The 25145-nt window shown below is 30.1% G+C and overlaps 1 protein-coding gene across 9 annotated transcripts in view; it reads right to left on the bottom strand.

Moving 5' to 3' along the window:
• The window catches only part of LOC129960009 (rho guanine nucleotide exchange factor 25-like), a 575803-nt gene that overhangs the window by 93895 nt on the left and 456763 nt on the right, over positions 1 to 25145 (bottom strand). For all 9 annotated transcript variants that reach the window (XR_008783500.1, XM_056073001.1, XM_056073000.1 and 6 more), the window contains 2 exons: positions 13796 to 13920; positions 4557 to 4623 (listed from right to left, as the gene is read on the bottom strand). Coding sequence is in view for 8 of the 9 variants with exons in the window: in XM_056073001.1 (XP_055928976.1) it covers positions 4557 to 4623; positions 13796 to 13920 (192 nt within the window). In the remaining variant the exon portion in view is untranslated. The remainder of the gene's footprint in view (positions 1 to 4556; positions 4624 to 13795; positions 13921 to 25145) is intronic.

Raw genomic sequence — 25145 nt, forward strand, 5'->3', positions numbered from 1 at the left:
AACAAAATATTAAACAGTTTACTATTACAAGCACACAACTTCCGCAGAAGCCTAGGACTACCACAAGCACTTAGACTTTTACTGCTTTCAGAAGCTTGTGGAAACAGAATAAGATGTGACATCCCGCCTTGGATAAATAATAACGCTTACACAAGGGCTGCTTTGTAATTGGTTGCTGACTTTTTTCCCCCTTTTGCAGCTGCGTTGCACTATAATGACTAATAAAAAATAAACAAAGGAAAAAAAATAACATAATCTGATTACCGAAGTAAAGTTATCAAAAGGAAACTCACATTTTCAGGTTTTTCATTAGACTCGTGCCATTGGAGTTACTTACTTGAACATAGTTATATCATAGTAGAAAGAGTAAAACAGAGGTTTAATGAGTAAAAAGTTCTCCAGGTCGAAGTATTGGAAATCAGTTTTGAAACATAGTGGAATTTGGAGAATGGAGATCAGTTTGTCTGCATACGAATATTAAAAAAATGTTAGAACCAAATAAAAATTTGTTTTGGATATTGTTGCCAAAAATAATTTTTTTCAAGTCTTGTAAACTTCAAATGCATCAAAGTGCATTGTGAAAATTTAGGAAGTGAGCTGATGAACTATTTTAATGATATTGCCATCGAATGTTTTCAAGTATTAAAAAGCTAGCTGAATTTTCATTAAAAGGAGTTGAGCAGAATGCAATCGGCAGAAATTAAACGAATATTGAAAAAAACTCTTCCATGATAAACATATGAGAGTTTATTAATCTAATGATAAAAATAACCGATTGACGACTCAAATACTTATTTGCCTTTGAGAATGTATTCTTATATTTTTAATTAGATTAATTATCCTAATTAAATTCGTTTTTGTATAATTCTATTATCATGCTTACTTTTATTCTTTCAATGAAAATTTTCATTTTTCTGTTCGGGAAGATCCCAGTAACACTTATATCGATTGATAAAATGAAGAGTTAAAAAAAATTTAGAAACAGTTTGAAATCAATTTTTGTGTATTTTAAGTATTTGTGGTGATATTCTTATGGAATAAACTTTTAAAAATATGACTCATTGAAACAGTTTCACATTTTTTCTCTTCAAATTCTGTTATTTTTTCGTGTAATTTAGTGGCTGTTTGTTTGTGATTCGTATATCAAATCATAATGCAACATTGTTTCTCTGATTTTTGCTTTAGTTTCCCTTGTATAGAGGATTACAATAATACATTTCTGTATCTTTGAATTTCTATTTAATTAGAGTAAGAATTATTATTAAAAAATATAAAACGCATTAGATAGTTTCTTTTCCATTTTATTTTTAGTTTTATTAAAAATGTTCAGTGACAACATGCTATATACCTGCCACAAAATTAAGATTCGATTATAAATATTATAATGGATCACAGTAATAATATAAAAGATTCAATTATAAATATTATATACATTCGACCATACTCGCAAAAAGGAACTTTTTATTTCCTAAAATAAGCACAGTAGGCGTATACTATAAATATTACTACAGATAGGGATTTTTGGAATAATATATTACATTAAATTAAATTTATTGATTTTTATTTGTTATATCACTAATTAATACAATCGACAATAATCGGGAGGAAATTAGCTGCATGACTTTCGTTAATGAAAAATTAACGATATAACAACTGTCATACAACTTTCACATAAGACCATCAAATTATTCAGCATTTGTATGCAAAATTTAATGCACTTGTAATAATGATATCCTTTGTGATGTTATATCTATAAGTGTTTTTATTTCTAAATTATAACTATATTAGGCTGCGTGTGATGTTCTTAGAAGAAATACTAGAAACGCAGCATTTAAACATTTTTGTTCTACTGAAAAAACCAGCGAAAAATAAGCAATGTGCAACAGATATCATGTCACTAGAGAAGTGAAAAAAAAATGGTTCTCAAAATCTATGTTTTACAATGTACAGTCAGGTTAAAACCCGCGTAATTATATACAATTCAAGTAGCACAGATAAAAAATGTAAAATACAAAAGCTCAAAACATAAATTATTAAATTCATGTTAAAAATTAAAAATAATTATTCACTTTAAAAATACAATATATAACATTTTTTTGTTTCCTTTATTATATTTTATTTTCTTTAAAATTGTACCAACATTATTGACTAAATTGCATAAAACAGCTTAATTTGTGCAGTCATCTAAGAGCAAAATAGTGAACTGTTATTGTGTTAACTGTTATATCAAATTAATTGTTTGCTGAATATGTAGTGTATATTTTATATGCAAGAAAGTAAAAATATATTTAATAATAGCACCCCTGATTGTAAATAAATGCATTTGTTAAAATCATATATTTCTATGTGAAAAATATAAATATATACAATAATAATAATTGAAGGGTTTGTTGTAAAAAGTAAGTAGCTCCAATTATTGAAGCTTGCAGAAAGGCGTAAAAAACGTTTTAAAATTCCACATTCTAAATTGTGTAAGATTTTATTTTTGATCAATCCTCTTAATTGTTCTTACATATTATGACAACATTTTCACTCAAAAATATATTTTCCATATAACGCGACACATGTTGGAATGTTGGAGCTACCTCTTTCTTGCAACCAAATAGATAGTCTGTCTCTACGAAATATATTTCACAATAAAAATATAATTTACTATAATATTATTTCACATAAATTAAAATAAAATATGAAAAATTTATATGCAACTTAACTTTAAAAAGAAAAAACTTTTTTCCTGTTAATCATCACATTCCCCCTCTGTAACGTCGGGCTACATATTATGACATATCATTTTGTAGGACGTATTTTCGAGCTAGTTATATTTACATCTTTATATTTTGCACTCTTAAGTGGAAGAATCTGCAGGAGAAAGTGCCGGTAGCTTAAAGAGCTACCTGTACATTGCAACAAATCGAGATAGACAGCTCCGTCTCTTGAATAACGCGAGAGTTAACGATCGTAGCTATGTCTTTCTGGACCAAACAAAAATATTTTTTTTTATTACCGCATGATGGTACATGTAATCCTAGGGTGGAGCTACATCCGTTTTGCAGCAAACCCTTCAATTATAAATAAAACTAAAATTGTACTACACAAAAATACAAGATTCTTAAAAACTGCTAAAAATTAATTTTCCTCCCATAAATTAAATAAATTTTAAAGAGATGATAATCAAACATTGTCAAAGATAAGTTGGGGGACAAATAAATAAAATATTCAAATGTCTCCATTATTTTCATTCAAGCGGAACGGCAATACAACAGATAAATTTATCTATTCTAAAAAACAAATATAGTTTATTAATAATTACAAATTATCCATTTCAGTAATTATCATGAAATATTCCTTATGTCTTAAAGTATTTGAGAGTCAAATTTCGGGAAAATCTAGAGCGTTAACTATTTACGATTTCATACCTAGTTATATACTTAGATTTTTAATACAAAAATTATATCAGCATCTATTTGTTTAAAATGTATTAAAAAATAACTGTTCTTTCTAACTGAATGATAGCAAAGGGAATGGACCCCACGGTCTCTTAGAAAATATTTTTAGACTCAAATCGCCAATGCTTAGTGTTTGCGTTCATTTTATATTAGAGGCACAAGGAATGAATGACATTATATAACAGATAAAGAAATAGAACTATGCTGATTCATACGTAAGTTCCCATTATTAAAATAGATGCTTACAACTAAATCTTCAAAACCATAGACAAAACATTTTTTTTTTTAGATTCAAAGGGAAATAATAAGCAAAATATTTTCCTCCAAGCAATTTCTTAACCAGCAAACAGTGAGACACCAAGGATGTCTAAAATTAAAACAAATATGAGGCGCTTAGAATGTTACTGACAATTTGTGAAATACAATTGAAAGTTAAAATTATAACACTGCTTTAAGTCAATCAACTGCATGTTAAATTCTTGAAACCAATCAAATCATACAATAATTGTTTATTAAATAAACACTTCCTAGCATATATATAAATTCTAGATAACAAATTCTATTCCCACTAATTTCAAAGACAATTGCTTATTTCGAAATTCCTTCAAATAAATGCACCCCGTTACCCATATTTCTCCTTTCGCCATTTCTCTTGCAATATGAGATAACAGATCAATAAAATTAAATGAAAGAACTGAGCTGCTTCAAATAAATACAAAATAATTTAAGCTGTTGGCACATCAATATAAAATTTGTGCGTTTCCGATAACAATATAAAAATAAATTTTTTTAAAAATTAAATGGACTATAGATATAATTGAATTATACACCCTAATTCACATTTCCCAAAAATCTGTAGCTTAAAATCTAGCATATTATAATCATACAGTCTAAAATTATTTAAACAGCAGAAAGCGAGATTATACAGAAAAATAAACAGCATACTTTGTAACAAAGTATTTGATAATGGAACATACTCTATAGAGCATTACATATTGTCCAAAATAAATTGCTAAACTTGGTAGTTATTCTGTGAATAAATATGCATTTACAATAACAAGTATTTTCATAAGAGAATAATTTATTTTCATATTAAAACATCTACCATACCTCTACTAATAATCCAAGGTCTCTCACATAATCCCTCTCTGTGTCTACCAGTTCTTGAAGAACAAACCTGAAAGCGGAGAATTCCATTTAGATTATTTATAAGCATTAACTTCAATAGACATACAAGATAAATGAAATAAAACCGAAAGATGTATAAATTCCTTTAGTATACTTGTATGTCATAAATCACAAAATCTTATTTCTCCTTAAGAAATTCCTTACTTCTAATTAAGAAACCCTTCCAAATAGATCTAATTAAAAATTTTTTTAGAACCGATAACAGCAATTCGCAAAATTGCTCTTAACTGTGAACTCTTAGATTAATCAAAACGACTACAAATTTCTAAAAGAGAAATGTGTAGTCATTTGTATAAAGTGAAAAGTCGCTTCTAATTAAACACAAAAGAACACATGTAAGGTATCAGTATATTTATAAGCCATATCTTATGAATATCTCCTGCTCCGAAGATTACAACTAAATTGATTTATATAATTATGCAATGATCAGATTACAGAATCGTGATATATTGTCTATGATAAATCAGTAATTATCTATTTATAAATTTTTAGAATCGATTATTACAATTCACAGAATTAATCAGTATAAAAGAAATGTTCAGTTGGTTTTTATTATCTTCAACAAGGACATTCCATATTTTAATTACAATAAAATTAAAATAAAAGTTAACTTTTAAAGAAATTATACCCTTCATTTTTGATGCTGTAATCCACAGTCCCTCCATTTTAATCCCTGTGCGACATATCAGCATCGAATTAGGACTTTTCACACTTAAAGTCAGAAATTAAAGAAACTTTAGTTCAATACAAAAATTACTGAAGGTGCTTGAGGATTAGGGGTGTTCTACGGATTTTTAATTGAACCATTAAGATAACGTCTTACCCGAAAAGATGTCGATTTCAGTAGCTCAGGCAATTGATAATGACCTTACTTTACTTAACTTGCAAAATGAAAAGTTTTAGAAGCCTTTTAAGGAAAATAGAAGATAACCCAAAAAAGGTGAGAATACACCAATGATATTGTCATAATATCTCATATACAATGCGAGTTACAATATTTACATGCATGGACTTTGGCTTTTATAACGTACTCCAAAAGTCGTGGCACCGATTCCACCAATATTTTGGCCACCAAGATTCCACCAAGATATTTCATCGCATTCTTTTAATCACACTTTATTTAAATGGGCTTTCTTTCTATTTTTTTGTTTTGGGGCTGCTGTTTCGAGAGTGACTCATAGATTTTCTATGGCATAGATGTCAGGGGACTGCGGTTTTGAATGTAACTGCTGTTTATAATGAAAAAGAAACCACATTTTAAAGTTATGTGCCGTTTGTTAATGTCGATGTCGTGCTGAAATATGAAATTTCCACCTAAACTCAAATATTTAGCACTTACTTTTAGATTGTTGTGAAGTATATACAAATAAACCAAATGGTTCACAATGCCATCTATAAAAAGTAAATTTCTTACCCTTGTTGAAGCCATGCAACGCCAAACCATGACAGAGCCACTGCCATGTTTAACCACGGGACGTAATGTTTTGGAATTCGGTATTGGGCTTTCTCCTTACGGTGAGACAGCCGTCATGTTGAACTTACTTTCATCACTATATATAAACTTTCTTTCAAAAGTTATTGACCATCAATTGATGAATTTTTTGCAAACTCCAAATGCCTTTTCTGATTTTACAAGCTGATGAACAGTCTTTTTCCAGCCACTCGACTTGATTACATTTCGCACAGTTTCAGCACTGACAATTCTGCCAATGATTTGAAACGTTTTTGCAGCTAGATTGACTCATTAACTTTAGGATCAACTGTGATTTCCATCAAGATTTTCCTTTCCGCGACATTACTCAGAGTACCTTAACTTCCACTTTGAATTTCAATCAATTCATCACTAAAATTTTTCAATGATTTTCTGGAAATACGTGTGTCTTATAGCAACAATTTCAGCTCTTTCGCGATAAAATTTTCCTTTTTAAAATTATCTTGATGCGAATTTCCTTGTATCAATATTAGTTTGTCGAGAAGCGCATTTTCCATTTAAACGTTTAGCTTTAAACTCATCTAATGAATTTCATTTCATAAAAATGACCGCTGAAAAGGTTTCAGATAAGATTATGCAAAATTAGACTAAAATATCAATCCAGAAGAAAACATTCAGTGATAGTTAAACATTTTTCGTACATGTTTTCTCAATTTTTTTTACCGCAAAATTTATCGAATAAAATTTTAAAGTTGCATAAATAATATGATTTTTAATGCATTACTTGTTTGTATATATGCAATGTAAAATGTCTAAAGTTTATGGAAAAGTTATTGTTATATTTTTTGAACCTTACTCACCCTTCAAAGTGTTAATTTGCAGAAAAGACGAAGAATATCTTTAATTCTTTCAGCCACTATAAATAATAATGATAATAACAAAGAAAAAAAAAGTGTAGGGTTCAGATTGTCTCATAGTGATGCAACGAAATCAGATGAATATCAATTAAGGAAACGAGAAGCAAATTCTTTTACTCTGGAATTGACGCCACTTATATCGTGGCTATCATCGAATAGAGATCTGAATGCCTTGAACTAGTTAGCAACGAAAAGAAATTCAATTTATATATCAACTGCCTTCACGATGTTATTTCGCTGCATTGTGGTTTTACTGCCTAGTTTGGAGGCAGAGCACTTCATTATCATAAATCCCCCGTTATAAAAAGTAATAGTGGCTTACTTACAATACTTGTAATACATTCTTTAGTTTGACCCCCCCCCCTTTTCTGCAATTTCCAGATTGGAATTTTCAAATTTACATTTATGCTAATACTTTCTATAGCTTAGTTTTTTCCCCATTTAATATTTCTTGTCTTCCTTTTGAAAATGAATTTTTTTTTCAAATTCAGTTTTCACATTCAGAGTTTAGAATTGCATTCACTGACTGGCTATCTTCACTACTTTCGTACAATTTTAAGAATTTAAAGTTGTCTGGATATCAGTATTAAAGAAATACCAAATCTAATTGCTGGAAGTATTTATTATAAGAATATAGATTGTGTTATTTGTAGGTAGAGAATCTACGTATAAAATGTTATTTGCTGCTACAATGCGCCAACGACCGGTTCTTGTATGATCATCGCAGTTACGCAACATCGGGCGATATCAGGAAACACAAGGGTGGCAACCCGGGAACAACTGTCATCGTTTTTTAGTCATTGTCTCAGACTGGGTTAATCACACTAGTGGAATTATTTGTAACAGGTACAGTATTTGCTGTTAGAAAGTTATTTACAACTTAGGAATAAATAATGCAGTTGTAAGACCATTTCTTCCCCTTAATTTCAACTATTTATAATCTTAAAATATAATTCTCAACAACATTTTTCATTATTGCACCTACATTCAAACCGCTTCTGATGCTTCTACGTTTATTCAATTTCTCGTTTTTAATTCAGTATTAAAAACCATGGCATAGAGATTTTAGTATTTGAATTGAGATTGAGGTATTTATTATAGGACAGTTTAATTTTTAGATCTGCACTTCTGGAAAACGTTATTTATGATACTGCGCTTTTTATTCAATTTAATTTTATAGAAAAAAAACTCAAAAAACTTCGAAATAAATATTTGTAAATTTTTAAATTTAGAGTACAGGTAAATATTGGGAAGATGAAAAGATTAAAAATAGGATTATTTAAAAAAATGTCTAAAAATTTATTAGGTTTGAAAAGAAAAGAGCAAAAACATAAAATATTTAAATTTGTAATGATAGGTTAAATTTCAAATCCGAAAATAGAATAGTCACACAGATGTGAAAAAGTAAAAGGCAGTCATCTCTTTTGCTGAATTCAAAAGTTACGATCTTCAGGTTTGAACCTAGAGGTTCAATTCACTAAAATAATTCAGTAAATAAGTTCTCTAGGAAATTATCACTCAAAACCAAACTAAATGCAACTAAAATCATCATATATTTCCGACGATACGCTAAAAATTCTAACAATGTAATACTGATTTTTTAAGGTTATTAAAAAATCTGAATACAAAAAGAACCGTCCGAAATTCTCATACTGAATTTTGTAATATCTGCAAAAAGCATTTTTAATTCATACGTACAATGAAACATTGAATAAACAACTATAAATAAAGTTATATTTGTATGTATAGTATCTACAAATAATTGCTTCCTAAAGATATATATAATTGGACAACGCTTTTCACAATATAATAATAAAGATTATTGTACAAAATAAAATTTTTAGTTAACTATGAGTAAAATTAGTATAACTGGACTAATCCAAGTTCAGGACTATCTCCAACTATCAGGACGAAATATACAGCCAGGAATATATTATATTAATTCTTTAAGTAATATAATTATTCATATAATTAAGTAATTATGCACGAGAGGCTGAAATAATATCTAACACTTAAAGATATGTTAATTAAAATTTTCGTAAAATTCTGAAACTATCAGTTTAAAAAGTCACTTCTCTCAGAAAATCGAAATTCTATATCATATACGTATGCGTATAAAATAACGAAATGAAGGTAAAACCCTACGAAGCTACATTTATTTAATTTGAAAAAACGGTTATTAAGCAACATAATCACTAGAATATTTTCTTTCTGTAATTGTCAAAAGGCAGAAGTTTAATCGAAGTAAAGCACACATTGATTAAAAACAGAAATTACTGGTTTAGTTGAAATATTATACGCTTTACTTATTCAGTATGTTAAGAGAAGCTCGTAATAAGCACTATTCATTGAAGTACTCAATGAGTGTGTTTATAAAAATATTCTTATCGGCCATCTGAAAGGCAAAGGAAGATTTCTTGCTATCTAAGTTATTGTTTTCAAATTTTTTTTTCAATTTTTAAAGGAAAAAGGAATGAAATACTGCACACTGAAGCAATCATAGATAATGATTTTACGTTTACAGAGTTATTTAAAGTTTACAAGAAAATAATATTAACATATATCATAAAAATAAAATATAAACAGACTTGTTACAAAGTTTACATTATTGAAAAGCTTTGAAGTTTTTAAGCAAATGCCAAAGAATTGCATCATTCGACAAGAACTAAAACCTTATTGGTAGGATTTTAAACATATTTGAAGAAATTAAATAACGTTTGCAATTCTTCTTCTTTCAGTAACATTTTTTAATAGAAGAATAAAATTTTTTGACAGAAGTTCAGTAACCGTTTTATTTTTCAATTATATTAGATGGAAAATACAATATGCTTTTCTTAATTGTTATTGGAATTAAGATCTTATTTATTGTACTTTGAATATTTCAATTATTACGATTAATTTGAATAAAAGGGAATATATCATCAGTTTTTCTTAACATTTGTGTTTAGGCTAAAATAGTTGTCATTTTTTTTTTATACAGTGTATTTACAGTAATGCGGCATACATCAGATTAGAGGACAATCAGATTAGCAATAACTCTGGGTCAAAGAGGTTCATTAAAAATGCCTTTAAATAACATTTATATTCATTTCATAAAATAAACATTACAAAATATAATTCAAAGTTTGAACAGTAGCCTATTTTATGATTGGCAAAGTGATATCTGTTTAGTAAATTGCTTTTCTACAATTAAAATCAGTTTCATGATAAGCATTCTCTTTGGGCAGCGCAATAGTTAATCTTTTCCATAGCATTTAATTAAATTCAAAGAAGCAGCCCACTATCCAAGAAGCAAGCACTTGCAAAAGGTCAAGTGTCTGGGCTCAGGTAGTTGAGATTTTCGCTTTTATGTATATTGTCACGAAAAAATAAAAATAATATCAGTAAAAAAATTTGATTTAGTTTAAAAAGATGAAACAACTCAAAATACATTCCGATTTCTTGCTTTCAATATTATTATAACATAAAATCAAAAGAAAACACACACAGCTTCTGGAGTTTCTTCGAAGCTGATTACTATAATATTGGCAACAAATATTTCAGCTCCTTTATTTTTTTTATTTACTTTAATAGTCTTCTTCAAGATATTAAGCTTTAGTCCACAGACATTTAAACAATTTGAATGTAAGAAAAGGAAGTGAGAGCAGAATTTTTTTTTCTTCAAAACTGACCATACAGATGTTAAAAATGGCCAAAATTACGGGTTAAAAACCACTTTTAGGCCCCGAATTTCTAAGCAACTGCAGCTATCGAAAAACTAATACAAAAGTTGTTCGTTTTAACGATACAATAACTCGTCTGATTTGATTTATTTTTCTATAGTAAATTGAAAGAAATTTATGGGGGAAAAGAAAATTTCAATCTTCCGCTATCCACTCCCAACCCCCTTTAACTAGATGACCCATCTATGAACTTACCCGATAATCTTACTCTCACTGCAGCATATCTAAGGCCGGTTAAAATGTAATAAAAATTACTCTAATTATCGAGATAACAAAATAGCATGGGAAAAGTGTTATGTGCATATTATATGTATAACTCCTGAAATTAATGTGGTTTTGTATTCTAAGGATCATAATCAGTGCAGATCTGTAGAAATTTTTCCCAAGTTGTGTCGTGAAAACCATTTTAATAGGTAGTTTTCCTATAAGGAATTTACCTAAAAATAATTTTCCCTATAAATTTCAAAATCAGCATAGTTTTGTTGCCTACTGACATTCTGTCATTCTTTTGTTGTACTGCACCGAATGTATAAAATAGCGAAAATTCATTAAAGTACAAGAGCAATTCAATAACTAAGGTACCATTATGCAAAACACTTTCATTGAAAAATTTTATTCATTTTCAACATTTAATAGTTTCGAACGTAAATCACGTCTTCTTTGTCATTAATAGAAAAATAATCCCTCGAATTCACAGCAAAATTTGTTGAATAGTCTTATTGTTTGTGAATAACCAATGATTTAAAAAATGACAACCGCCAATTACTTAAATTGGGATTGCAAAGATGACTTAGTACTCAACTTTGCTAGCCTCGGCGAAATTGAAACAAGCTGTTTTTAATTTACAAATTATATTACGTATATCAATAAAAAAGAATTTAAGAAAAAAAATTATTTATAATGCAAAATACAAAACAAGACAATTCTTGTTTCTTTTTACTAGGCTAAAGTGTTGAAACAGGGACATCTTATTCGGACTTAGATATAACTATAATCTCAATCTCATTCATATTATGTATAGTATTTGAAACTTAAAATAGGCAACTTATGTTGTACTGCTGGCAATGTAGTTTGTAGAATTACTTTTATGGAACAGCGCAACGTGGTTGCAGTTAGTGAACATTAAATCTTTCTTAGTCTATAATTTTAATAATAAAGATGTAACAAAATAAACACTAATATTTTCTACGCTTTTTTAAAGTAGTATAATATGATGCTGCAGTGTCAGAAAGGACACGTTTGCCTACAATTTGAGAAAATATCTATTAGAATTTATAAATTGTCCAGCGTCGTCTGTAATGCTGGATAAATTTTTAAAATAGCCTAGTAAATGTGAAATTCCACCTTTTGTTTAGGCGTCTAGCGACTGGCAGGTTTCTTTTCCTCTTAGCGAATAAACATTAGTATGGATAATAATTAATAATGGAATCGTAGATTTCATGTTTCATTCTTATTTTTTTATGTTTTAAAGATTAAGGAATTGGGGCCTGCAATTTTCATTATATTCTCACTTCATGGGATAGTTGAAAGTTCTTTATTTCCTACTAACTTTTTATTTTCTATCTAGCAATGTATTTTTTTATTAGTAGATCACTATTTATTCAATTCTAATTATTAGTTAGTTTAATCACAGATGATCTTTGATAGTTTGAATGGCAAATGGCATTCATGGCAAATGCCAAATAAATTTTTAAAATTAGGATAATATTAAAAATAAGGTTTCTTAGTCTGTTATTTTGAATGAACTATAACAGTACAAGGGCATTTTCTTTCCACGTTTTTGTTTGATATTCACAAGAGGAGGCAAAAGTTTATAGTGAAGATTTTTTCTTTTTTAATATGAAATTTCTTCTTGTCAATGTCATTATCTTTTAACCGAAATTCATATTCTTCATACATGAAATAGTGTAGAATAAGAAATGATTATTTCTCGGCAAGAAAATGTAAATGCTGAAATTAATTAATTATTTGAATCACTAAAGAAAATGACTTTTTTTTGCATTGAGAATATCCTCTTTATACAATAAACCAGCAAAATCTGAATCTTCACCATGGACTATCTTTTTCTCTTCTGTAATGATTCTCCATGACAATCCTCACGCCATCACAAACTTCTTTAGCAAAATTTGACAGATATCCTCGTCTAAGTCAAAAAATAGGTTTTAGGATACTTCAATTTCATATTTCATTGATGTATGAATAATTCATTAATTTCGAAATGAACTGAGTACCACAAGCAAAGGAAGCAGATAAAAAGAAACAGCTGTAGTGCATTAAGTACTATCTCAGGATCAGGTCTTGTAAGAGTTTTTTTCCCAATATACGGTTCCATTTTTAAATATTCAATAACTGATCTAGAATTACTCTTAAATAATATTGTTTTTCTACATGTCCACTTTGGTGCAGATAGTAATAAAATTGCAACTATTGTATCTTACCATAAAACAATTTTCCTTCCTTTCGCAAACATTGTCATTTTTGGTGGATACATACAACTGATCGTTTTACTTGAACATATGTCCAGCCACGACAGAATCAAAACTCCAAAACATATATTATGATATACTCAACTGTCTGCTGTTAAATTTCATTGATGAGTTGCCATTTAAACTTGAATGACAATGCGATCGTGAATCACAATGAATTACATGAATAATTAGTTGTGATTCACGATATCAACGAATTAAATTGGGCATCCTTCTTTTGTTAGGGAAATACCAGGGGTTAAGATCTTTATTAAAGAAATGAATAAGAAACGCATTAGAAAATTGCCTAATCATACCACGATTAACAAAGTGACCAAAAGAAAATTCATGGTAAAATGTAAGGATTTTTTTACTAGAATTTTAATTCTGTAATTAATGGCCATGTATCTAGACATTCCAAGAGAAATAATCTAGCAACATGAAATTTTTACGTGATAAGACATGAATTTTTTATATTTGTAATGTAAACTTAATTATTCACATTTTCCCTTTTCTGTAAGATATATTGTGGTGTGAGTTTTGGCTGCAAAATTTCAATTTACATGCTGGCTTAACAACTAGAACATAGCTAAAAGGTAAGAAAACACTAGATAATAATGCAAACCTGCGTTTCATTAAAGCTTTTTCACGTTCTTCCTCACTGGCAGGTATAAGTCCATTCGGACCCTCCAAAAATGGGCTTCCTTCCTGGCTCAAAGAGTCTTCGGGCTCTTCTGAAGTCTCTAAAGGCTTGGGGAAAGAAATTCCAATTATCAAAAAAACATGAAAGTTTGATTCCTACTTCTGCAAAATTATGAAATTCAATTTTAAAACAATTAAAATAAACATGAATTAGAAGATTTGCTTATATTTTTATTGTAAAAAAAAAAGTCGGTTCAAGTATATAACAGATTTTTTAATACTGAATTGTTTCTCTTAATATTCCTGAAATTATGAAAAGAATTGGGGAAAAAGGAGCATATTTTCATTCCATTTGCAATCGACGAGTTTTTATTCGAGGCAATTTAAAGTCAAACAAGAAACTGAATTCAAAATATACTTCTATAGCAAAAATTATGTAAACTTTATCTTATTTATAATGAATTATTTGAAGATGTCATCAAGTACGTTTACTTTTAATTCGTAATTCAGATACATTCAGATTTAATTTGTTATTTAATTTACTAAAAGTACGTTTACTTTTTAATTTGTAATTCAGATACGTATAAATAAATCTTCATAACCGGTTTTAAATTTTTTGCGGAAAAGATATTTTTTTATTTTTTATCTGAAAAACTTTTATACAATTCTTCTAAAAACAGATAAAACAGATTTTTTTGGGGGGGAGGGATTTATAAAATCTATCAATAAAAACTTCATTAAAAATTTAGAGAGCTAAATACAGTTAAAATGAAATAATTTTTGCAAAAATAAACTTTAAAACACGTAATTTGAAAACGTGTCCTCGCAAATACTTTGTTTCCCTGAAAATAGATCATGTTTTGAAAAATAATTTTTTTAATAATTTTTCAGGGTGCTGGCGATATAAGATCTAGATAAAATTGTCAGCCAAACGATTGTAACACATGTATAATGATAAATAACGGACGTGACAGCGATTTATTATAAACTTCGGCATTCAGTGTATTACATATTTGCAACGAATGATTAGTATTTGAATGAAAAGAATGACATATATAAACGGAATAGTATTTGGGTCCTCAAATGATACAAATACGAAAAGGGTTATTCCTTGGATTATAAGGAAGAAATTCTGGAAGTCTTCTGAGAAAAAAAAACTTTTAATGGAGAGAAATGGAGAAAAGTCCGAAAATATCTACATGATAAAATAATAGACAGCTGTATTTTCAATTCACCACAAGTAGTTGGTATGGGCAAGAAGTTCAAAAGGAATTCTGTTGCTAGACCTTAGAAATCAGACCAATAAAAATTTAGTTGGCAAGAAGTTCAGGCCAGAATTCAGTGCTTGGAACTTTATGGCAATGTTCCACAAGAGGATAATATGGCTGTATTCAAATAAATAAATATTTGCACAAGAATATACAGAAAATGAAGGCGATTATTTTAAAGTCGGGGATGCGCATTTTATTTTCTTTTTGATTGATCTTAAAATAGATTTTGGAAGAATAAAATAATTTATTTTAAAGCTAAAAAAATTCCTTAAAAAATTCTATTGTGATGAATGAAGCCGTGACTGCACTTCTGAAATTTCTTCGAATCTGGATGTATTTTAAATTATTACATTTCAAAATCTGCGGCGTGCCGGATACAGTCTCCAAGAGAGGCGCATTCGGCCTGTGGGCAATAGTTTGACAATAGTTCCTAAAAAAATAAGATATCCCGGTAAATGTCAAAGTGTCTATTGTAGTAAAAATTCAGAGCAGATATTTTTTTGGGAAACATAGTCTAGTATTTGTTAGCTTTGAGTGAAAGAATTTTTCAATTCTTTCTTTAATTCCAAAGAAAAATGCTTTGTTTCCTTTTAGAGCCACTACTTAATTTTTGAATTTAAATATGCAATTAAAAATATAGAAAATAAGTATATCTACTTTGTGTCATAACTAAAGAAAATAGTTTAAATTAAAATCTCATTAAAAGTAACTACTATAAAACACTTTTTTAAAAAAATGTTTAAAATATTAATCACAAGTACGATAGAATGGTGTAAGCATACAAGTACAACATAGACAAGTTCTTTCTTTTATAAGGGATTCGCAAAATAAAGGGAGATTAAATTTAATCGGAAATAAAGAGTTATATAGTGGATAGCTTTCACCGTAGTATGCATACTACAAAAATGTGTCTCCGTCTGTTCAAGAGGTAGAACACACATTCGCGAGCGCTGCAAGTAGTCCTAATTTTTATACGCGTTTATTATTGCTTCACTTCATTTTTCGCGAGTGCTTCTTCATAAGTGTTCGGTATAATATGAATTGCAGAAGTGCGAATTACAGTAAAAGTTTGTTGTGTTTCTGAACCTTTTTTATTGGATTATTTGTATTTTTCCCATTTTTAAATCCTATGATGATGTAAAGCTATGAAAAACATAGAACGGCTGGAGTAAGTGGCTCCTAATAATGTTGGATAATAGTGTTTTAAAATATGTATATTATTGTAAAAGGTATTTTCTTTTGCGAATTTTCGGAGATTTTTACACATTTATTTAATAATGCAAATATGCAAATACAAACGCATAGTTGAGTTTCAACCCTCTACTGTTTTTCCCCGCATCGACTTTATTAATGATTATTTCTTATTACTTTTTTACGCATATAGAAGGTATTTTCAAGAGTAATTTGGTATGCATTATGTTTATTTGTGCTCAGCAATTGCTCTAGACCAACTTTTTTTTCTAAAAAATCTCTCGCAAAAAATCACACCATATTTTGTAAAATTTCTCTGTTCCACTTTCTGCTATTATAATTAAAAAATTAAGACTTTTGAAAAAAAATCTAAAAGATGATCAAAACTTGCAAGATATTCAATAAATTCTTACCAAGGTCATTGTCCTTGGGAATTTTGCCAATTTTTTAAAAATTATTTTTAAAAAACTTAACATGCAATCATTGGATAACTTTTCTCCCATTCTCGTCACCCTTGCATGTAAACAGAACATTCGCACAATATCATATACATATTGTTGATATATTTCAACTATTATTTTATATCGAACTTTATTTCTTACACTTTTATATCAACTTACTTATGTTTTCTGAGCATATTTATATATATTTCATGCAAATGTTTTGTATATTTCCGAAGTAATCTATTGTTTTTTCTCCGTAAACGTCACATATAAAAAATGGAGGTGCATGGACGTTACTGCTTAAAGGATAATAATTAGCTGTGAAAGCAAAAAACATCTTTTTACCAACTCATCTAATTTTGTAATGAAAAAATGTGAAATTTGAAAATTTAAACATATAATATTCATATACAATTACATTATTTCAAATGTTTTCATATAATTTTAAAAAAAAATTTAAAATTTATAAAGAAATATAAATTGAATATTTATTCAAAACCTTAAAATTCAGTCTTTTACTGCGCGCAAGATTCTGAACTTACAAATTTATCAAAATTTAAAAAAATAATATTAACTTGCAGAAAAATATTCAGTTTTGAAGTTATACAAACTTTTTCTAAAACATTTAGTAAAAAAGGATTTAAAATATACAATTATTAAAAAAAAAAATGAAGTTTTAAGAAAAAAATGTAGTTGGCAGTTGGCAATTACGCAACAGGATGTGCTGCCTGGGTTGAAAAAAATAAAGTTAAAAAAAAAAAAACTTCCTTCATTTAAACTTCAGAAACTTAGTTCATTTAAACTAAGTTATGCAAATTAAAAAGCTCCAGAAACATAGGCACTGCCCTTAATTAGCTTAAATCAATCTATTTCTTTTGAAATGTTAAGTTTTATTGTTCTAATATACATCAAAGGATATTGTGTTTATATACCTTTTGACATATTGGTTCTGGTAAACACTAATGAAACAAAATGCGTTGAGTGCAGATAATCCTTGATCCATATATCACATGGTCAATACAGTCTATTGATTGCTTGGATATTTTTCTTACAAAACAACTCAAGTGCATTCAATTTCGTTTGAAATTTGCATTGTGAACAAACCAAAAGGGAAGAAGATGACTATCGTATAATAGAATTTTCATTTATTTTGATTTCCCCATCATATTGAGAGCAATATATTTTTGGATTTGTTTCAAGAACAAATTAACATCGATCAGTCTATAATCTTGAAATTCATGAGAAATATTCTCAAATGAATGAGAAATATTATGTGCACTTTGTAACTTTCCAGTAGATGCAATTTCTTTTAGCAAAATGCTTCCAAAAACAATTCTATTTTCTGATTTACATTTCTTCATGTTACATTGAAATTTTCCTGTTTGGCCTCCTTCTAAATCTCCTTTATAATGAAACATCCATAATTAAAACAATTTTTAAGACATGAAACATCGTCAAATTCAAAATCACTACCTAAGTAAACAAACAGATTCAAAAAAGTAAAGTTTGAAGTTGAGCTGCAATTATGCTGCTCATTCGCAAGTTCACTTTGATAAAAAATGTGGCTCTTCTAACAAAATGCAATTCAACAAGAGCAAAAATTTTTTGGAAATAGTCTGCCAGCTGTCAAAAGTAAGCGTGGCAGAGGCAAGTTTCTGTTTACATTTAACCGGTGTTGTTTTAAATAGATAACTCTGGAAGTTTTGATAGTATCGTTAAAATTTTGGTATCAAAATGTTCAGAAAAGATAAAACCCTAACATATTTTTAAAACCCCCGAAAAATTTGAAACTTCGTTTCGTTTTCCTGAGACCCCTTAAATAAAGGAATCCAAGGTTCTTCCCTTAATTAAAGCGTAACAATATTTCTGTTAATAGTCCTGTGTATATAAAAGCATATTATATGTATATATAAATTAATTTTCTAATTTTTATCTTAAATTAGTCCTTGATAACTTCATTCTAAAATGTTACCTTATTTTCTAATTTAATTCCTACTATTTTATTTACTTCTAATATGCGCTTAACAAAATTGCCGACTCCATCGTTTCCACGCTAGGAAAGAAGGGATAAAAATCCTTAACACCTGCACATCTTTTTAAAAAGATACCCAAGATTTCCTTGCCTAAATCGACACGTGGCAAAGGAATCCCTATCAGAATCTCATAAATCACTGAAGGGAAAAATTTCTGTCCGTTTGCTCTTGAATTGCGATGTAGACTCTCGCCTCTTATCGCTTTTTCTTTTTACATAATACGACTCCCGTAGTGACATAAAGTGGAGTTAAAATATCAAAAGTTTCTTCTTTTCGGCCATGCATCTGGAAAATTATGTTTACATTTATATAGATATATTGAATCTTGCGAAAACTATGACTGATATAAATGATGCATATATATGGCAAATGAGTATAACTTGCTCTTTTTATTCAGTTGATGTTAGTTTTTATAGTTGGTTTTCTTTACCCCACCATAACTTAATTGTCACTCTAACTTAGTTTGACTTTTGGACCCATGAGAAGTCCCAAGCAGGCAGTAATGCTCCTTCCCCATCTCCCTATGCGAGCCTCGATTTGACCTTTTATGCACATAATAAGGCTTACCTGAAACTCGTCTGTCCGAGCATGTTGTTGTCTACATTAACTTGCATATTCTATAGACTGTTATTCTAAGAAAGAATTTCGAAAATTTATTGCCTTTTTTTCCTTTTCAAATAGTTAGAGCTTAAGTGACTTCCCTCCCCCTCTTTTTCTGCTTTTTTCCAATCTCAGAACTCTTCTCGGTTTCTTGGGAACTTCCCATACCTCCGTGTATTATTTTTATTATTCCTTTTCTATATCATTACTGATAATATTCCAATGGCATAACCTCGATACATTCTCAATATTTTCTAACACATTTTAAGTCCAGGTTACCTAAATTAAAGGACAGGTAATACCCATCTTATTTAAATCCCCCTACTTCTTGCCCCTCGATTGTTTTCTACCACTGAGACATGTACTCATTCCTGCAAGTCATCCCTGATTTAAATTTAAATTCTTTTCTTACTTCAGAGTTTAAATAATTAAATGGAGGTCAGGACAAAATTTAAAGGAGTATTTGGGTGCTGAACCAACAGAGGAGCAAGCCATTCACAAATCCGGACTTAACATACTCAATCCTTTTATTTAATTATTAGATATTGTAAGACCATTATTAAGGTCTCCTGTAAATAATGTGACATAACAGCTTCCATGTTTTAATTTCTCAAAAAATGGAGGATATTCTGCCTTTTTTTTTTCTCTCTCTCTCTCTCCCCTATCTCAGATAATTCACAATGCGCAATTTCGATTTATTTAGCACACTTCTTCCAACGTTGGAGGTGAGGCTCTGTCTCGGTTTGTGCACACTTTCACACAAATTATTTTACTCGTTCTCAAGATTTCATTTTTTCGGAAAAAAGTTGCAAATATGATTGGCAACAATTCTGGTCAGCCAAAGTTCAGGTTGCAAATTTTGTTGCAAACAGACACCAATCAACTTACTACCGGCAGATAATTCATAGCAGAAACAGCAAGAATAGGCCTGCCGAAGCAGTGAAAAGTACTACGATATACAAAAGAAACTTTCTTTTTAGCTGAACTTTCAGAACTTGTGATAGGAAATAAAGCAAACCATAAATTTAGACTAAATGATGGTGGAAGGTAAAGGCCTCTGATCTACTTGGTGACTTCCAAAATCTTCTACGAGAAAAGCAGGAAAAAATTGCTAAAAAGGAATCAAGACAAAAAAAATAAATAACACCAACAAAAACGTACGCTGAAGTCACAGCCACCAAACAAGCACACACAGTACTGCTGCTCTCTAAGAGAACAAAAAAGAACAAGATAATCTTAAAAAACTGGTTCAAGAAAATATACAACCAACCAAAGAAAAATAGCTATCAAAGCAGTTTAGCCTCTGAAGAACAAAGGGATTACAATTGATTGTCCAGATGAAGAAGGAGCTCAGAAATCCATCTAAATGATTCAAAGAAACAAGTAGCTAGCTGAAACAATCGAATGCAAAAAAAAAAAAAACATCGATCAGATTCCCGAGATGCATTGTATACGATATCTCAACTGGGATGGGAGATGAAGAGGAGTTGGAAGTACTGAAGCTTACCACTGAAATTCCCAAAGACTATCTGAAGTCAAGCTCTAGAATTAAGAGAAGAAGGGAATGCCGTCACTTAGTAATCTCTGGAAAGCCGGAGAATATCAAAAGTTTGCTTAATCAGAAGAAAATCCCCATAAATTGGAAAATGCACTCTATTAAAGAACATTTCAGTGCTTGAAAGCGCTTCAAGCATCAAAGTTGTGAAAACATTTAGACGATTGTTTTATCTTGAAAGCATTGTAGAACTCCTTGTGGTCATGAGAAAAAAATAATTTGGAATAATGCATTAACTGCCATGAAGAAAATACGCAGAAAGGTGCATGATTCTACATAGATATTTGGCCTCAGACAGTAGAAGTCCCACGTACTTGAAGGAAACAGGAAGGTATCTAAGGACGATCAACGGTATATCCAACTCAAGCTCCACACCATTTACATCTCATCTCACGAGATCGAACAGCATTTTCTCCATTCCTTCAACAGATTCAACTGACCTTCCAAGTCCTCCTCCTACTTTAGTCTAACCATCCTTGATATCAATTTGACCAAATAAAAAACAGCAACCCAATCCTGGCGAAACTGGCCACACCCACCTGCGAAATATTACTAGTTCAAGAAACTTACGTAAATGATGGAAAAATCAGAGGAATTCTATTTTTATGGATTAAGTGGCTTTCCAAAAACCAAAAACTAAGTCTGATCGTACTCTCTTCCAACCGAAATCCAGTTTTTCTTCAATCTACGGATAACTAATTCCATGGTAATTAAAATACAAATGGATAACGGCTCACTGAAAATATTTTCCTTGCATTCTTCACCATACTGAAACATTTCAGAGGTTCTACACAAGATTTCGAAATTAGGAAAAAAGAATTCGAGATATTAAGAAGATTTACAGCATTCGAACAGCCTTTCAAACATTTTATCCAAATAGAATCCAAGGGGAGAAAAAGGATTAAAAAAGGCCACTAAAAAAGTAAAAATGTCAACCTCTCGTAACTTCTACACCAATTAAACAAACCCATACGGCAAACCATATAGAGCATGTGTTAAAAGTGCTCACCTACCTTCAGAACTCTTCAAGTCCTTGGGGTGTTCAAACGAAGGTGATGCTAACACATTTGCCCAAGAAATTCTCAAGGCTATTTTACCCTCAAGCACAAGATATTGCACTTACAGAAATCCCTACCAGTGAATTCATTCCGGAATCCCCATTTTCAAAAAATGAAATAAGACAAGTCCCACCTAAGAAAACACCAGACTGAACGATATATAATGTAGCCCTGAAAGACATAAATAAGAATTTCCAGGACAGGTTAAACACCCTTTACAATAGGTGCCTTCAATTGCAATGATTTTCTACTTCGATTAAAAAAAAAGGAATTATAGTGCTGCTTCACAAGAAGGTTCACAACAGTTCCTAACTTTCCATCTCTCATCTTCCCACCACTGGCAAAATTATTGAAAAACTCTTGCAAAGACTTATCAGCACCTCAGATGAAATAACTTGCAATTTTCTTCCATTCGCTTTAGCCGAAATAAACTGAATTTGAATTCAAAAACTACAGAAACACTTAAAAAATATCCTAAAGATTAGAGAAGCCTTTTTTCAGTCATCACAAGGCATTGACACCTGGACACAGCAGAAAGGTTGCGCACAAGGCTCTTGTTCTGCACCAGTCTTTTGGAATCTGGTAGCACGCGAAATCCTTTGGGATAAATCCATCCAACGTTCATCTCTAGGAATTTGCATACGATTTTGCTTTTGTTGTAACGGTTTCAACAGGAGCTAAATTCAAATGAACCGCCCAGAAAGCTATTTCAATCTTCAAGCGCTGGACAGACAAACATCATCTTCAAATTTCTGCAGGAAATTCATGCATTAACCTTATTAGTAAATTAGTCAAGGGCCTACAATGAAATGGAATAATGTGAACACTTAAACGCTGACAATCCTAACAATCATCAAAATATCTCGGTGTTACCATTGATGATTAACTTAACTGGTTCACTCAACATCAAAATGAAGGCAACTCTTTTATATAAAAATCTCAGCAAAATTGTTGACCCTACGAGGGGATTGAAGAAAAAATTCAGGTGCCATCTTTACTTCTACAGTGTTGAGAGAATGATCCTTCATGGAGCATCAGTGTAGGTTTATTCTTTCTTATCTCCACAATTAAGAATCCTAAATTCTATACAGAGAAAATTTATCCTCCGTATTTCTAGCGTATTCCGCACAACATCTACGGCAGCATTCCAAGTCATCGAAGGAATTCTTTCACTCCACATTAAAATGCAAACAGAAGTATTTTATGTCAGAAGAAGTCGTTTTCAATTGTCTAATCATTTCCAGAATTTATTATTTCACTTGAGAACTTTGAAATCAAATGCTTCCACATGAAAATCTATCTTTCAGACTTCCTTGTTGAAAATAGATTCTCCTCAAACAAAAATTTCAAGCGAAGAACAAGACATATTTTTACAGATGGGTCCAGAATTGAGGAACCTAAAATGACTAACTCGCCATCAGTGACTCGGCAAATTGAATGAAAATAATTCTATCTTTCCGACTGAACTGCTAGCCATTAAGGAAGAACGTAAATAGACTAGCAATTTTGACCACAACGCTAAGATAAGAAGCGATAGCGAATCTAACTTATAGGCGCTCTACTCATTTTCACACTCAAACAATTTTTGTATTGGTAAAAAATACAAAATTCTAATCAGCTACCTTTCTATTCAGTTAGGATGGATTAAAGCACATATGGGTCACAACGGCTACGAAGTTGCAGATTCCTTAGCGAAGCAGGCCATTTCTACAGCTTCCTTCTGTATAATAACTAGCTCGAGAAACTTCTTTAAAAGTACACTAAATAAATCGAGCCAATAGCGTTGGCAAGAAGAATGGAACAACGGCTTAACTAAAAGAAAATATTTATCAAATCATCCCCAAAGTCCCTCTAAACCCAGCAGCATGGAAAAGGCATGCTAGAATCTTTACAACCGGTCAAGGTCCATTCCCTTCATACTGCAAGCAATTCCATATCAAAGAATCGAATCCCTGTGGCTGCGAGGAAGTGGACAATCCATTTCATTACATCACTAGCTGCCCTCTCACCACGTCTTTTCACCTAAGCAAACAATCTTGAAAGAATCTGGTGGAGCAAAGTGACAAACAAAATATCGAAAATCAAAATCTCTAATGAAGACCCGATTTCCAAGATTAATTAGTTTCATCGGCTTCCATACCTCTTCAAAATAATATTAATTTTTCATCAAAATTCAGGAATTGAGTTAACTTAAATTTCCTATTAAATACTGCCTATAATATTATACCAATACAACTGTATTGTGTATAGTTGTTGTAATGTTATTTTGTGTTGTATTTCAAGTTCGGAAGTATTCCGTGAAGAAAAAGAAAATATTCCGATAGCTTTCACAGCAGTACATCAAAGTATTCAGAATTGAATGCCAATAATAGAACGTCCTCCTTTCCAATACCTGTTGTTCGTGTTAACAGATTGTCAGTTGCCCATTGTAACTATAATAAATAATTTTTTTTGCATGCTCTTTTTATACGTAATTTTCACTAAGTTAAATATAATTATTTTTTAAGATTAAGTTTTTCATTTTCTGTTATATATTTGATCTGCTTTCAACTTAAATTATATGGTTACTTAATATGTCTGCCTCTATGTTTATTTACTAACAGTTTTGTTTCAGAGTTAGCTCACCTTTAATTAATAACTTAAATCATCGGGATTTAATGCTTTTTTATATTATTATAGAAGCAGTTCAAAACAGGAGAGCGTTTTTCCCTCTTAGTCTAAAAATAAATTTGTCCTTTAATACGTTTACAAATTTTATAAATAGAAGCGCGAAAATTTGTGTGTGCAAAGATGAGTAAGAGAAATATTTTACTGACTGACACTTTTAAAAATGTATACAGCCCCTATATTGTAAAAATTTTTACTATCAATCTCTACAAAATTCAAAGTGCATTCATATAATTGTCTACCTCATTCAATGAATCTCTATATGTGTATTATATATCTAAGTGCAGTATTTAAGGAAATAAACGCCTGTTCCACTTTTTGGGACACCATGTATAAAATCAAGACGCGCTGCAAATCATTTTATATTGGACAATATATAGCAATGTTAAATTTTGGTTATAGGCCAACCCTAAAGCAGCGTATTTCTATAAAAGACAAAATCAAAATTTTCCAAAACAGTATTTTACATATAACCGTTCCCGTCCTCCCCTCCTCGTTATTCATCACTTTTTAAC

The sequence above is a fragment of the Argiope bruennichi genome, chromosome X2, assembly GCF_947563725.1.
Source record: "Argiope bruennichi chromosome X2, qqArgBrue1.1, whole genome shotgun sequence".
Taxonomy (NCBI): Eukaryota; Metazoa; Arthropoda; class Arachnida; order Araneae; family Araneidae; genus Argiope; species Argiope bruennichi.